At 36.9% G+C, this 15,444-nt stretch overlaps 3 protein-coding genes across 5 annotated transcripts; 2 read left to right on the top strand and 1 right to left on the bottom strand.

The window, feature by feature from the left end:
- The first annotated feature begins 146 nt into the window (after positions 1–146).
- On the top strand, positions 147–2,994 carry LOC17900084 (GDP-mannose transporter GONST2). Its single transcript, XM_023789935.1, has 10 exons — positions 147–788; positions 880–1,031; positions 1,116–1,308; positions 1,397–1,536; positions 1,637–1,766; positions 1,863–1,961; positions 2,057–2,211; positions 2,527–2,643; positions 2,724–2,821; positions 2,914–2,994. Exons 2-10 carry the CDS (start codon positions 889–891, stop codon positions 2,955–2,957), a joined length of 1,119 nt encoding a protein of 372 aa, XP_023645703.1. The 5' UTR covers positions 147–788; positions 880–888; the 3' UTR covers positions 2,958–2,994.
- A 1,153-nt stretch (positions 2,995–4,147) lies between these two features.
- On the bottom strand, positions 4,148–7,379 carry LOC17897612. 3 transcript variants are annotated; one of them, XM_023789625.1, is made up of 3 exons: positions 7,092–7,379; positions 5,420–6,934; positions 4,148–4,556 (listed from the first exon to the last, which is right to left on the bottom strand). In XM_023789625.1, the coding sequence occupies exons 2-3, from the start codon at positions 6,787–6,789 to the stop codon at positions 4,307–4,309; spliced, it is 1,620 nt and encodes a 539-aa protein (XP_023645393.1). In that variant the 5' UTR covers positions 6,790–6,934; positions 7,092–7,379; the 3' UTR covers positions 4,148–4,306. The 3 variants fall into 3 exon arrangements, with proteins under 3 accessions (XP_023645393.1, XP_023645394.1, XP_006307202.1); XM_023789626.1 differs by having other exon boundaries at positions 5,420–7,064; positions 7,153–7,379; XM_006307140.2 differs by having other exon boundaries at positions 7,153–7,379.
- Positions 7,380–11,840: 4,461 nt separating this feature from the next.
- LOC17900564 (cell division control protein 6 homolog B) lies at positions 11,841–15,201 on the top strand. Its single transcript, XM_006303921.2, has 16 exons — positions 11,841–12,157; positions 12,245–12,338; positions 12,424–12,644; positions 12,731–12,805; positions 12,878–12,987; positions 13,083–13,189; positions 13,287–13,346; positions 13,467–13,540; positions 13,668–13,718; positions 13,814–13,863; positions 14,026–14,107; positions 14,218–14,307; positions 14,435–14,497; positions 14,590–14,685; positions 14,802–14,891; positions 14,995–15,201. Exons 1-16 carry the CDS (start codon positions 11,954–11,956, stop codon positions 15,025–15,027), a joined length of 1,500 nt encoding a protein of 499 aa, XP_006303983.1. The 5' UTR covers positions 11,841–11,953; the 3' UTR covers positions 15,028–15,201.
- Positions 15,202–15,444: the final 243 nt, after the last annotated feature.

Genomic DNA, 15,444 nt, shown 5'->3' with positions numbered 1-15,444 from the left:
TAATACATACATTTGCTAATGTCCATCCACTAAAAAATATTCATATATGGAAATCTTTTAGTATCAAGTTATCAACTATCAATTATTTAGCCTGAGACGGAACTATTTGTCGGCAGGTGGAATTTAGACCAAAAAGACAAATTTGCAAAAATAAAATCCTCAATATATATAGAAAGCCTTTTTAACCATCGTCAGGGGTTTAAACCCAATATCTAAAAGCCCAAACATGTCAAAACCCAAGCCCAGATACAAAAATCCGATTCGCCACAGCCACCAGCAATCTTCCCGCCAGCAAAATCGCCATGGATTCCGGCATAGCCTCCCTCAAGCCTAAAATTTTCTTCACACATCATGATTCCGTTTCTCGGCTGTTGGTCTTAATTTATATATTATAATCTGTTCGCCTCAGATTCGAAGAACCCTAAAATAAATAAAAAAGAGTAAAATTGAAGGATGGAGAATTTTGAACATGGACGGTTACTCTCTAATCTCTCTTTCTCTACCTCGGTAAACTCGCTCATCAGATCCTCCCACGTTCTTCCTCGCCTCTTACGCTTTGTTGCGTGTTGCCTAAAAAGGTCTCGTCACCTTCATCGTCGCCGGTTTTCCTCTTCACATTAGCGGTGGATCTCATTCCCCACTGCCGATCCTCCTACTCTCTCGGTTCGTATTTACGCGCCGTACCTCAAGCGATCTCGACCTGATAAGTCTCTAAACTCTCTTCCTTACTCACTCTACCATTCGTTTCTGCGAATTGAGTAGAAAGCTTTTCTGCGATTCGTCTTCAGGTATCATATCAACTGCTCGGCTCTCTCTCTCTCTCTCTCTCTATTTTCAAGTTCTTGTGGTTTGTGAAACTTGTGATAATTTTGGCTGCAGGAACAAGGTATGACTGCTGTGGAACTTGAAGAGGTTGTTTGCCGTGAACCTGATGAAGCAGAGCTGAATCAGTTCAGTGATAATGGTGGTAAAAACGTTGTCTATCAACTTCTAGATCAAAAGACTTCCGAACGTAGATGGTTAAGTGAAAGGTAATCATAATCTGCTTTATGCTTTCTTTTCTTTGCCTGGTTCAGTGTTATGGTAGCATTGAGCTTTCTTGATTCTCCCTGAAGGTTTCTCAGATGGAGACGAAGATATCTTCCTGTTGATGGAGATAACAGACGTGACCACGGATCAGTGAAACAGTCAGGACCCCTTGTGTCTGGAGCAGCTTACTGCATCTCTTCCTGCAGCATGATTATATTGAACAAAATTGTTCTCTCCAGCTATAATTTCAACGCTGGGATCTCTTTGATGTTATATCAAGTAAGACCCCATAAGCTTGATTTCCTTGGTTTCGTGATGATTTGACAAATCTATATAGTTTGGTGATTTTCTTATACGTTTATTTCAGAACTTAATCAGCTGTTTGGTGGTAGCTGTGCTAGATATCTCTGGAATGGTTTCAGTGGAAAAATTCAACTGGAAGTTGATCAGAGTATGGTTGCCTGTCAATGTTATCTTTGTGGGCATGCTGGTCTCAGGAATGTACAGGTAAGATTTCGAACATCTGGCGAAAGGACTAATTGGTGAAAATTTGAAGTAAGAATGTGTGGTGTGTGAGACTAATGAAACATTACATTTCTTTTTCCAGTTTGAAGTACATAAATGTTGCCATGGTGACTATTCTGAAGAATGCGACAAATATCATTACAGCAATAGGGGAGGTATACATGTTCCGGAAAAGGCAGAACAACAAGGTTTGGGCTGCAATGTTCATGATGGTAAGATAAATGTACATCTTGCATCCAGTTAGTTTCCGTATGCAATCCCTCTTTAATAGCAAGGTGAAACCAACTAAGAATTTGCAAAATATACAGATCATTTCTGCAATCAGTGGAGGTATCACGGATCTCACATTCGATGCAGTAGGGTACACATGGCAGCTTGCCAACTGCTTTCTAACCGCAAGTTATTCAGTGAGTTCACGCATATGAAACCAGTAACTGGATCTTGATGCTTCTCTCGCTCTGTGGCTCAATTTCCATAATGATCTTAAAATTATTTATTACAGCTTACTCTTCGTCGAGTAATGGACAAAGCAAAGCAGTCAACCAAGTCTGGCTCTCTTAATGAGGTGTCAATGGTGCTGCTGAATAATCTCTTGTCACTACCTTTCGGTATCATCTTAATCATCTTACTGGGTGAATGGAGATACGTAATTAGCACGTAAGAACTAATAAACAGAGTGACACTTGTCCAGTGTGTATATTTTGGCTGTTTCTTTAGCCCACTTTAAAATATCTAGATCACATTGATAATGACTTAAACAAGTTCTATATGCTATATGTTTCCAGCTTCTACAATATTTTTCTAACCCATAGTAGAATTTTTAGATACTAGTTTGAGCTTATAACAACACTTGAGTCTGCAAATGGGAAAAAAACACAAGTAGATGATCTCCAAGGAACTAAAGAGGTGCAGATGGAAGAAGTGATTATCTTCTGAAGGTAAAATGTTGATGGTGTTTTTACTCTCTGGCAGGGATGTGACAAAAGATGCAATGTTTTGGGTAGTGGCAACAGCAAGCGGCTTCCTTGGTTTGGCAATTAGCTTCACTTCAATGTGGTTCTTGCATCAAACCGGACCCACAACTTACAGGTATTTCTCTCTTTCTGGCCAAATAAGCATCTAGCTATATTTCGTGTTTAATGTTAGACATTTTTGCTATTGTGTGGCAGTCTTGTGGGTTCATTAAACAAGGTTCCGATATCACTAGCTGGGCTTGTACTCTTCAAAGTCCCTCTCAGTCTCCCAAATTTATTCAGCATACTGTTTGGTAAGTAACACACTTGCTAGAGTCGCGTCAGCTACCACACAAAGTGAATGAATTTGTGTATCTGATGGTATGTATGCACTTTGGGTTTGCAGGTTTATTTGCTGGAGTCGTCTTTGCCAGAGCTAAAATGTCATGAAGCGTATTTCTAAGCAGAAGTGGGATTGTTCAAGAAGGGATCCAGTGGTCTGCTCTGTTACAAGCTCTGGCGACAGAGTTGAAAGCAGCTGATAGTTTTTCCAACTTGTAATACATTCTTTTTAATACAAGGTAGAATATAATATATAGATATGAAGTCAAAATTGAATTTTTGAAAATTTCAATATGCCTTGGCAAAATAAGCAATAAAATAGGCGGCAGAGTATTAATCTTATTACATTCGTTTGAATGGCTGATATAGGAGTGTTCAATGGGTTTATGCCTTTTGATTATTTAGACCTGACTCGGTCTGGTAAAATTTTTAGAGTTTGAACGAATAAATCTTAGTTGGTCCAGAAAAAAAAAACGAATGAATCTATGCATAGAAACTCGGTGGACGCAATACGCAAGTACCTATTGAAGAAAAGGTTAAGCTATCGTTGATCGTACTCTGGCGTAGAAAAGTCCAAAGGTGTAAGAAAACTACATCATCAATTTCACAGCCTTCCACATCCATCTACCAGAAAAAAAGTTGACAATAAGAGTACTATAATGAGTTCACGTGAGAATATACAGATCTGCGTGAATCCCAAAAGCTTATTATGGGGACGATAGACATAGAAAGCCCACTTGATACCGAGTGAATGAAACAAAGGAAAGCGAGACGTGTCCCTCTTTTGGGGGTTCACGTTACTCTTTTTGTGGTTTTGTTCCGCACGATCCGATGTGTTGTAGAGAGATCTAAAGAAACGTATGGATCGAGAAGGATTTTTGGGTTTCTCGCAAAAATCTACGCATATTTCTCTAACTCCCACCTCTGTTTGTTGCTTTTTATAACTACTTTTTAAACCAGGGGTAACAAAAATAAAACAAGAAACCATTACTACGCAAATTACGCAACTGCGGTGATATTATAATTTAATTTTTGTGAAACATTTTATATAATCTCACACTGCATGTGCATGTGGACAATTATGTACAGGGGACGAATGACACACAAAATAAAAAGATGATTCAAACTTGTATACAGATAGAACTCGATAAATCATCTAGCAGAATGCTATACACAAACCATTGCCACATGCCCACATCCTCTTATATAAAAAAAGATAGGGTCTAGCTTTTTAAAAGAAATTAATTGACACATGGTTTTGTTCACGAGAATAATTTCAAGTCTCTGACGAGTAGGTAAAAACGAAGTCAAAAAACTCGAATTATGTACGCGTTATATAAACAAAAATGTTTTTTTGTTTAAAAAAAAAAAAACAAAAAAAAGAAGTTGCCACATGACATGAGTTTGTATTAGGCAAAAAAACACACTGTACATACACAAATTGTTGTGACTCAGTTTCATGTGGTGTTCTGTTGCGGTGGAGCGTCGAGAGGGAAACACGTTTCGTCACCACCGGTGTTCCAAAGGAAATGAGCGTAATTGGCGGAGTAGACAGAGTTGGTTGGATCGGCGGAGATTGCTTCTAAGTATGTTTCCTCTGCTCTCCATATATCGTTCCTTGCTCTCCACAGGAACGTCGCATATTTGTTCAGCGCCTCCGCGTCTGCCGGCTCTGCTCTTGCTGCTCTCTTGAAATATTTTTCGGCTCTGTTATCACACAACCGAACCAAAATAAGCCACGTTAGATATGGACAACGTTAGTGGGTTTTGTTCACTAGAGTAGGGATAAGATATGGATTTGAACAATGCCAAAAAGGCAAGTGAGAAAACGTAAGTGAATTGGGTTTTGGTAATAGAATGTGACAGATGTATCAAATGAGAAATTGTCTACAATGGAACCGCTACAGAATTAGTCATAGTCTATAGCTAACATGTCAAAACATTGTCTGGAGACTGGTCACCAAAAAATATCTACAAGGTTAAAACAGTATTTCACCCATTGGCCCAATGTTAACGAATTATTACCTAACATTAACAACACCAGTGGGTGGGTGAAAAGAGTAATGTAACAATGATCTAAAGACTGAAGCTTCAAAGTTCCACCACATACTCCACTATCAACTAAGCTTTTTTATTTTATTTGTTGAGAACCAGACCCAAAAAAAAAAAAAAAAGTCTCAAGCTAAAAGACAAACTCTTTGGGAAAGAGAACAATCAATCCCTAGTGTGTGACACATTTTATATTATTCCCTATTTTATGCTGAAAATAGGAGATGCAGATATTCACTTACTAGTTGTATTCTTTTCTCTAAGTGGTAAAGAGAACTGGTTCACTCAATTTAAAAGCCTATCCGATTGGTTCTTATGGTGATTATGACTATTTCTAGCTCCAAAATATCTATGGCTCCCAATATAATATCTATCATTCCACGACTGTTAGTCTCAACTTGCAGCCAAGATTTGGATGCAACCTAACACCAAACCGAATCTAAACTCTCTAATCTCAAAGAAATTATACTTTAAACAGCATGGTTAGTGAATGATAATATAGTGGTCAGAATGTTAATTACCTGTCGTAGTCATGGATGATAAGGTAGAGGAACTGTGCGTAATTAGCAAGAAGCAGAACGTTTTCAGGCTCTTGAGACAATCCCGTTTGGTAGAGAAGCTCTGTCTTGAAGTAATCCATGGACTCCTCTGCTTCTAACCGAGCTTCCACCGGAGAAATCATCCCTTTCATCGTCTCGTGATCCAACGTTTCCATTTTCTTTGTTTCCTCCAAGATCGAATTCCACAGTCTAATCTCTTCTTGCCCTGACACGGATACATCTGAATCCGCGCTTGTTGCACCAAGAGATGATGACGAAAACTGAGATTTCCTGAACTGATCAGATCCATCCCCCTCTGTTCCGCTTTGTACCGGCGGTGGTACGTTGTTCCCGCCGCCGCCACCGACGAAAGATGTTCGCCCGTAGGGGGAAGAGACAGAGTACGTTTTCACCATGGAAGAATCAAACTTCGGGTTTGTTTCCTGAATCTCACTTAGCTCCGTCGTATCGAAGCTAAAAGAGACGGTGGTCATCGGGGGAGTAACCGCGGCGGCTAAAGCAGAGTTGCTCTCGATAGAGTAAACCGTGAAATTGGCGAGAAGGATCATAACAGAGACCATCAAAGTAGGAGTAGCAGAGAAAACTTGTTGAAACAACCAAACGAAGGATGCTTGCATTTCCTTTCTAACACGGTGGAGAATTCCTTGTAAATCTTCAAAGAGAAGAAGCTCTCTCATGTGTAACGTGAAGCTCTGAAGTTCTCTGATCATAAACACCATGGAAGAGAAAGCTTTCTTGACAGAGCAACAAGCTGATTCGCCGACATGTTTGATAAGTCCTTCTTCCATCTGTAGCTTTCTCTTAATGATCCGAAGCGAGAGAGGAAGCTCAACGCTGTTTGCTTTCCTCTCGATGCTTGACATCTGCACCATCTCTGGCCATGGCTGTTCCGTCGAATCTGATGATCTGAAATTACTATGGATGTCAATGCTCTTCTCCGATTCGTCGTCATCCTCGTTAGGGACTTGGAACTTGAGAGCAAGCTCTTGCATCTTCTTGGAAAACTCCTCCTCAGAAAACGGATCGACGTTAGGGCTACTGAAAGCTCTGCGAATCAACTGAGTTTTAGTAGTCTTTGGTCTCGTTGAGTCCCAGAGCTCACATGATGACTTGGAGTGTTGGAGATTCGAAGAAGGAGGGCCGAAGAGAGAAGAGTGATTATTAAGCCTCTGGCTCTGCGTCACGGAACGACAGCGTCCGTCATTAGCGATGGAACGTCGTCTTGAAACGGCGGAGGAAGCTACGGTTTGAGAAAGGGAAGAGGAATGGTGAACTATGGGATGAGCTACCCATTGATGAAAGGTTGAGGTTGTTGCTACTTTCACTCCCATTTTTCTAAAAATATCTCCCAAAATAAATAAATCTGCTCTCCTGATTTTCTTGTTCAGCTAAAAAGAAAAAGATGTGGACAAAAACAGAGCAAACGCTGGTGACTAGCTTGTTAGTCTAGAATGCTCTTTCCTCAGCTGTATTTTCCTGGAAAGCAAAAGATGAATCTAGTGAGTCAAAAGAAATGAAACAAGAATCACTTGTATGAAACCATGCAACAGTCACGGGAATGAATCGTTAGAAACCCCATAAATAACGGATCGGAGAACAATTGAATCTGTACGAGAAGCAATGAAGAAATTACTTTAAGAAAAGACTTGAGTGCGGTGAATTAGAGAGAGAAGGGAGAAGCTGAAGAGACTCACTCTAATGAAATCAATGAGCAGAGAGGTTTTTTGTCCGAGATTTTATTTTCTCGGAAAGGAAAGGAAAATAAGATTTATGAAAACTTTCTCGGGATAATCTTTTAGAGAGTGGATGGAGCACGAGGCATAGAGAGCTGCCTTTATACAAACGCGACGAAGATTTTATCAAACGGAGACTGGAAAATTTTAAAATTAAAAGCTTAATGTCAATTATTCTAAACGAAAATCAAACAGGTGAAAGCTAGCTAGAAGCCTTAGAATAGTCAAAAGAAAACCGGAGAAACCGGTAACAGGTGAAAGAAACGAGTGACATGGCACCATTCACAGAAAATAAGTGAGAAAAAACCGGCAAGTATTTTAGATCCAACGGTTATAAGTGTGCCAGTCGATCGTATGGATCTGACAAGTTTGAAAATGAAAAAGGGGAAAATTCCATCAAAATTCTCCATCTAATTTTAATTTGGAAGTTTAATACCTAATGTTATTTGGTTGGAAATAAAATGCATGATTTATTAAATTTTGGTCTATTAATACATTAAGTATATAAAAATTGTCGAATCGAATAAACCGTTTAATCGGATTGACGGAATCACTAAACCGAGGTTGACGAAATTACTAATCCCTAAACACACGGGTTATTTGGGGTTATCCAAAGACTGCATTGTCCTTTGCTATTATCCCAAATCGAATTGGGATCGATAAACCCTAAGTTTAGTGTAATTCCATTAACCCCGGTTTAGTGATTCCGTCAATCCGATTACCGTTTGTTAAGCGGTTTCTTCGATTCGACAATTTTTATATATTTGATGTATTAATAGACAACAAATTAATAAACTATGCATTTTATTTCCAACCAAATAATATTGGGTATTAAACTTCCAAATTAAAATTAGATGGGGAATTTTTATGGAATTTTCCCAATTAAAAAAGTATTGAAAAGTAAATTACATTAGACGACATGTAAAGTTACACGTGTAATTAACGTGAACATATTTTGTTTTTAAATAATAATAACAGGCTGGCAAATAAGGGTAGGCGAGATGAAAGTGGGGTCCTCGTGTCCATGTCATCTCGGAACGACTTAAATTTTTTTTTTTTTTCCTCAAATAGAAAACTTAAATTTTTTTTTAATTGAATTAATTAAGGCTTCAAAAGTTTTATTGCGTTTAAAACTCGATCTATATATATATACCTTTAAGAATACACTGAATGAGAGTCGATTCAAACGTCAAAAAGTCAAAAACACATGGTTTCTTTGGGAAAAAAATGGCAATAATATGGGGATTAGTCATGTGTTTTGATAATATTCACTCTAATTAAACGAGTTATATATCATCACCGTAATGCTAAGCAAAGTAAAACCACATGTACAAAAAAAAAAAAAAAAAAACACATGTACATGCATCGTTTTGTAAATCGAAAAGGAGTAAAAGCCTCAGGTCAGTATATATTCACCTCCAAAATGTCTTACTCTTTTTTTTCCCAGTTCACGTGCGGTTGACCTAAACTTTCTGTTGTCAACACAGCTCTTAAGCTCTATCAAACTGAATTATACATTTCAGACACTTAGACGACACATCGAATATCTTCTTTTCCTGCAATGTATATATGCATATTAAACACTTCGCCTATTTTGCCCAAAAACAAAATAAAGCACTTCGCGTATAAATGCAACATCTTTATATCTGCATGCATGTAATAATATAGTGGTATATCAAAATTAATTAAGAAGAAGCGAAAAAATTCCTAAAGGCTTTAATCGAATATAGTATAAGTTAAAAAAAAAAACTTTGTTATTAATTCGTTTTAAACAAAATATTTATTCATGCTGGAAGGGAGAGGGTAAGGAAACCACGGTGGAGAATTAAGGAGAGACGTGACCGGAGAGTGGTGATCGATGACCGCTACTACGCCTACGTACGCACCATTCCAAGTTGACGTCCTTAAAAGAAAGTAACCTCTAAAGAGAGTGACGGTGATCACTGATGAACGATATACGTATATCCACTGCTGATATTTTTATTGTTCTTTTCTTAGATTCAGTTTCCTCTCCTTATTTAGTAATTTTCTGTCTTTGTCAATGTTCTTTTATCGTATCAATTCTGAATATATATTTTTTTATTGCACAATTCAATTAGCTTATTATAAGTAATTAAGTACTATGCTTTAATAATGCATGTATGGTGTAACCTAGTCCCATGTTAAAAGTTACGTACACAAATACCCGTTTAGTTTTGCTTTGCTTTAGAAATTCGCAAACATTGTTTTTGCCAAACATTTTGCTGACTGTTTTCGTACATAATGAATTAGAAAATAGCCATACGACTATACGAGTCCTTTTGTGTTGCCGACTGAAACTAATAAGAATTTTATCGTACGTAAACTTTCCCAATCAGCCGACCAATAAATAGACTTCTCGTAGACGGACCAGATCGCGCGCCTCTGGACCGGTGGCCTGAAGTCTTAGGATATTCCCAGTCTCAATTTGACCCATATTTTACTGTAATAGATAAAACTGATCATATATAGTATAAGTTACAAGACAAAATAATATAAGCTATCGTTTTCATAATTGTTGGAAAATATATAGAAATGTAATAAAAAGGTGAGTGTCAGACTTAATAAAATAATCTATAGAACGAAATTAATTGCTAATGGGCAATTCGACAAACAAAAATGGAGTTGTGAGACAACGGCAAGATTTAAAGGCTAAATGTCAAAAATATTGGCGAGGTAAATAAAACAAATAGAAAATGATAAAATGAACCATGTGATCTTAGATGTAATTCATCGACTGTACTTACATAATATGATGTCGGCACAAATGTTAGTTAAGTTAAATATCACATATTTGTTTTCGTCGTCTACAATAATTTTCATTTTTATTTTTATTCGAATGAAACGATAAAATTAATTATCACAAATGCGTACGTAATTACAAAACAAACAAGCATTGGGGCACAATATATAACATAACATACCATGCTTGAGCTTTTCTAAAAATCGCACTCATCACAATATGTATATAGAATCACTAATTCTTTGAGCAACCACATATCTATTTTGTTAGAGATATTGTTTTCTTTTTTCAAGTCTCATATTTAGTTTGAATCCAATTTCTTGCAATGAATTTATTCGTTTGAACTTGAAACTCTTAAATGAAAGCAACCAATGAGAAATATGTAAAAGATTTACACCAGACGAACTTATTATGACGTACGTGCGTTTTCTATTTCTTTTGTGCTTGATATATCGTTGCAAAAAAAAAAAAAAAATATCGTTGCTTAGTTATTTTCTTTATAGTGGAGAAAGAAAATAAGTTTACGTAGTGACTCTTGATAGGATGCTATGGCCAAATTATCTTAAAATGCTGAGAGCGAGCGAGAGAGAGAGAGAGAGAGAGAGACTGGCCGAAGCAGCGACACGGCAAAGGCTACTCTCATCTCTCTTATCTTCTTCTTTCAACCTAAATTCTCCTTTTTATTATATATTTTCTATTTTTGGTGCATATTATTGTGATATAATATCAGCGGACTACTTAAATGGAAATTTTTATTCCCAAAGAGAGGTAGACCAAAAATCAAAATATCTTAGACCACTTTGAGTCTTTCTCTGATCAATTTCACATCAAAATAAACAATAATATAGATTTTGGAGCATTATTTTCCAGGGTTTTAAAACATATATAAATCCGACTCCATCAAACCATTAAAATATTGTGGTTGGCAAAAAAAAACACCTTAAAACAAAAAATATAATACACGAGGATTTTCTAGTTTCGATCGGCTTTGGAAAGTTCGGGTTCGGAATGTTTTTGAGTCTACTTGTTACAATAGGGTGATCAATTAAGAGATTTGAAGACAACTAGCCAACTAGGCTGCCAAATAAAGTATAGTTTGTGGTAATGGAGGATAAGTTGCGGTAAGGAGCGACAAGGCTAGGTTAAGGGTTAATTAATGGAGCATTACATACTTGAGATGTTTGCTTTTTGAGCACGAGGTGAGTAGAGAGACATATGTGTTGTTGTCTTGTCTTTTGAATACAAAAATAGAAGAAGTTATCATCGTGTTGTATACGTAGGTTACTGACATATATATGAACTAGTTCGCTCATCCCTTAATTAGGTTCGTAACCATCAGTGAGATGAACCTGGACACAACCAATTATACATAGCCTATTAGATGAGTCCAAAATTGAAAATAATAGATATTTCTGCTGTCCACTAGCGGAGTTTGAGTGGTGTTAATCTTGTTCGTGTGTTAATGGTCGTTCCTCCTAATTCAGAAAAAAATACGTTTGTCATTAGTGAAATGATATGATATACTCACGAGTTATTTCACAAAAAAAAAAAAAAACCCTGGAACTTAGGTATATATGTATCTATTGATTTATCTTAGTTATTTACTAAAAAAATTAAGATTGACAGTATGATTGTATAATATCTTCGGAGATGAGCTAGGCAAGAACAATTCATTTGGGCCGATTGCAAGTGATATTCCATTTAATACAAAGCGGCCCATTAAAAGTTGGGTCCATTAGCAAGTGATACACTATTTATTTAACACAAAGCGGCCTAATAGAAAAGCCGCGAAACTGGCGGTTCAAAACAAAGGCGGGATGCGAAAATGTCGCCATTCGCGTTTTCCCGCTACTCTCTACGCTCCCTCAGTCTCTACTCTCTATCTTCATATCTCTGGCTCTCTCTCTCTCTCTCGCGCTTTCTCAAACAAGTAGCATCGACCAGTACGACTGGATCTATATCCCCCTGTTTCGTTTTGGATTTGACTTGTGTAACCTAACCATGCCTACCATCGCCGGGCCGAGTTTGTCTTCTTATAAACATATTGTCGGCGCCGGAACGGAGACACGTGAGATTCCTCGGAAGAGAAAGCTGAGATCTGATTCAGCGGAAGTTAGTCTTTCGTCTGAAAATTTCATCACCACGCCGAAGAAATCTAAATCTCATCGACAAAGTACTACTTCCAATTCCAGATTGTCAGAGAAGGTCAACTGTTGATATACACATGTGTTTGGATTTCATGAAAATAATTTGTTGGATAACTATGAATGCTCACCGGCTATATATTTTCAGGAAGACGCTAATGAAAATTTGGCAAATCCAGTCAATTTGGCAGTAGAGAGCTTACCTGATTGTTTAGGCACGAAATCTAACTGGAATCCTAGAGGTAAAACATGGTCTGTTTTTAGATTCTTCTTCTTTAGTCTACTTATTTTGTAATGTTAAATCATGTATATTTCATCAATGTATAGATGAGGAGAAGATGAGAGCTGTGAAGGAGGCACTACACGTCTCTAAAGCACCATCAACAATTGTTTGCCGTGATGATGAACAACAACGGATTTTGGAGTTTGTTAAAGGTTGCGTAGATCAGCGTAAGGCTGATAGTTTGTACATATGCGGTTGTCCTGGAACTGGAAAATCACTGTCTATGGAGAAAGTAGTACAACAAGTTAGTGATTGGTCAGAGCAGGTATGGAATTTATTTCTTTTAGTTGTAGATTTACCTTGTAAGCGATGTCATCGTCACAAAGATTAAACATCCGTTAATTTTATCAGGAAGGTTTGCCACATGTGGATACATTGTCTTTGAATTGCACGTCATTGACAAAATCAACGGATATTTTCAGCAAGGTATGACTATAATCCTTTAAATTCTTGATTTCAGTTCAATTTTGATGCTTATAGGCTTAATTTTGTTGATAGATACTTGGTGAAATCGAGCCTGGAACGAAAGCTAGTGGCTCCTCTTCACCTCTACAATATCTTCAGTTTCTCTTTTCTCAAAAGCAAGAATCATCCAGCTCAAGAATGATGTACGGTTGTTTTTACCCTTTTGTTTTGCTTTGATTACATATTAAGATTTCTGAAAAAGAAAGCAGTGTAATCCTTTTTCCATCCGTGTTTGCAGATTATTAATCGCAGATGAGATGGATTACTTGATCACAAAAGACCTAGGAGTCTTGCATGATCTTTTTATGCTTACAACTTTGCCATTTTCACGCTGTATACTTATAGGTACTGTCTTTTTGTGGTCATAACTATGGTTCAATTCATATATGTATTCACTCTCTCTGTTTGTATGCAATTATTAATTACTCTTTTTTTTTTCCAGGTGTAGCAAATGCAATAGACCTTGCAGATCGTTTCCTTCCAAAATTGAAGTCTGTTAGATGTGAGAATTTCTTAACCTTGTAATTATGTTACCTTCCATGTCCGTAGAAAGTCTCGACTCTGAAAACATAAATGTTAAAAATATTCATGAACTGCTGTTTCTTTTTTTTTTGGTGTGCAGGCAAACCTATGGTTATCACTTTCCGTGCTTATTCTAAAGATCAGATCCTTAGGATACTACAGGAAAGGCTTACGGTAATTCATTCTACCTAGTTGCATGCTAAGATAAGATGTTCTGTTTGAGACTGAATAAATCTGTTTACCTAGGGTACTCTATTTTGTGTCTATATGTTTCACTAATTTTCAAGCTCTCTGCTCATAGGGTTTTCCATATGTTGCATTTCAACCAAAAGCCTTGGAGCTCTGTGCTAGAGTAAGAATTTCTATCCCCTTTAGTCTCATGTTTTCTCTCAGAAATCACTCAACCTTGCTTTCCTCTTAACCATCATTTTGTTTGCATTGTGCCAGAAAGTTGCTGCAGCATCAGGTGACATGAGAAAAGCTCTATCTGTCTGCAGGTGATTTATCTTTGCAAGTTTTGTCTCAGAGTTTGTCCTTAAATTGGAAAACATGAGTGGCATAGTGCTTTGGATTTTTATATGTAATAAAGCGCATACTCAGTTTCTTGACTCCTAAAGAATAACAAACATCTTACATCTTCCTTTGATTTGGATTTTCAGGAGTGCTCTAGATATCTTAGAAATAGAAATAAGTGGTTCAACTGGACAAGAATTACAAGGTCCAACTCCAGATGATCCAGTGGTTAGTATTTGGATATTTTTCTTTTATAAACTTCAGCTTACTTACTGATGATGTGGTATTGGTATCATGGATTCTTATATACCTTGGTCTTATTGTCTTCAATCTTACAGGTAAGGATGGATCATATGGCTAATGCATTATCTAAGACGTTTAGATCTCCTGTAGTTGAAACTATTCAGTCTCTTCCTCAACACCAACAAGTAAGTTACATCCTCATAGAGTTAGTTCTTTTAATATACACCAATGTCATAAACTTCTATGGTTAAGCAAGAGTGGATTAAAAGACTCTAACTGGACTCATCGCATGTTTCTCTTGACAATTCACAGATCATAGTATGTTCAGCGGCAAAGGCTTTCCGAGGGAACAAAAAGGATGCAACCGTTGGAGAGGTAAATCTTGGTCCAGCAAAGCTAACTTCATGAGTACAACCAAAACATTGTTATGAGTTACTCATATCTCTTTCCCCAACTTTGCAATGCAGCTTAACAAGTTATACCTAGAAATCTGTAAATCTTGGACGATATCTCCAGCTGGAATTACAGAGTTCTCTAACATGTGCACAGTGCTAAACGATCAGGTAAGTAGTGTGGCCGTCTTAAATAGTGAATGAGAAAGAAAAGATTATGTTATAGTTCATTTGAAAGACTTTCTCTGGAGTGATATTCGATTATAAATTGGGATTTGTTGCTTCAGGGGATTTTAAAGTTAGGTCAAGCTCGTGGAGATAAGATAAAGAGAGTTAGCCTGAGAGTAGACGAATCAGACATCACGTTTGCTCTGCAGGTAAACACGAGTTAGTTAGTTTTGATAATCCTTAAATTTAATTAATGATAAAATTACAGAGTTCTAATCACAAACTTTTTTTCTTTTTGGTAAAAATCAACAGGGAATACGGTTTTTCCGCAATTGTCTGAGGTGAGAAATACTTCATTCCTACAAAGGCAAGCAATGGCGGATTAAGTTGTAAATTTATTAGTGTAGAGTTCTATATTATTTAATTTATATATACAATGGCTAAAACCATATGATGAAGTTACAACGCCCTTTGGTTTTAAAGAATAAATCAAAGTTTGTTTTGTAGAAACTTGTAAAATTGGAAAAAGCCGAAAGTAATTAAAAAAGGCAACTAATGTCAATGTATGTAGCCATCACCTGATTTTGTAACGGTTTTAGAGAAGGAACCACTGAATGATGGACAACAACTGAGATCATAAATACACTACTAGGTGTGGCTATTGGCTATGTTTTTCCTTTTGAAATTTTGGGTGATTTGAGGATAGTAAAGTAGTTAATAGTGATAAACCATTTAATTATATTAGCTTAAGTAGGGTCTCTC

Source organism: Capsella rubella, unplaced genomic scaffold (assembly GCF_000375325.1).
Source record: "Capsella rubella cultivar Monte Gargano unplaced genomic scaffold, Caprub1_0 scaffold_1, whole genome shotgun sequence".
Lineage (NCBI taxonomy): Eukaryota > Viridiplantae > Streptophyta > Magnoliopsida > Brassicales > Brassicaceae > Capsella > Capsella rubella.
This window is presented reverse-complemented; position numbering and strand designations above follow the sequence as displayed.

What these genes read in the sequence shown, in the direction of transcription:
- LOC17900084 (XM_023789935.1), top strand. Translation starts at nt 889, where the DNA reads ATGACTGCTGTGGAACTTGAAGAGGTTGTTTGCCGTGAACCTGATGAA. An exon ending in CGTAGATGGTTAAGTGAAAG is followed by an intron (nt 1,032 to 1,115) that starts GTAATCATAATC and finishes TTCTCCCTGAAG; the next exon opens with GTTTCTCAGATGGAGACGAA. An exon ending in TTCTAACCGCAAGTTATTCA is followed by an intron (nt 1,962 to 2,056) that starts GTGAGTTCACGC and finishes TATTTATTACAG; the next exon opens with CTTACTCTTCGTCGAGTAAT.
- LOC17897612 (XM_023789625.1), bottom strand. Translation starts at nt 6,789, where the DNA reads ATGGGAGTGAAAGTAGCAACAACCTCAACCTTTCATCAATGGGTAGCT. An exon ending in ATCATCCATGACTACGACAG is followed by an intron (nt 4,557 to 5,419) that starts GTAATTAACATT and finishes GTGTGATAACAG; the next exon opens with AGCCGAAAAATATTTCAAGA.
- LOC17900564 (XM_006303921.2), top strand. Translation starts at nt 11,954, where the DNA reads ATGCCTACCATCGCCGGGCCGAGTTTGTCTTCTTATAAACATATTGTC. An exon ending in AAAGCTCTATCTGTCTGCAG is followed by an intron (nt 13,864 to 14,025) that starts GTGATTTATCTT and finishes TTGGATTTTCAG; the next exon opens with GAGTGCTCTAGATATCTTAG. An exon ending in ACATCACGTTTGCTCTGCAG is followed by an intron (nt 14,892 to 14,994) that starts GTAAACACGAGT and finishes AAAAATCAACAG; the next exon opens with GGAATACGGTTTTTCCGCAA.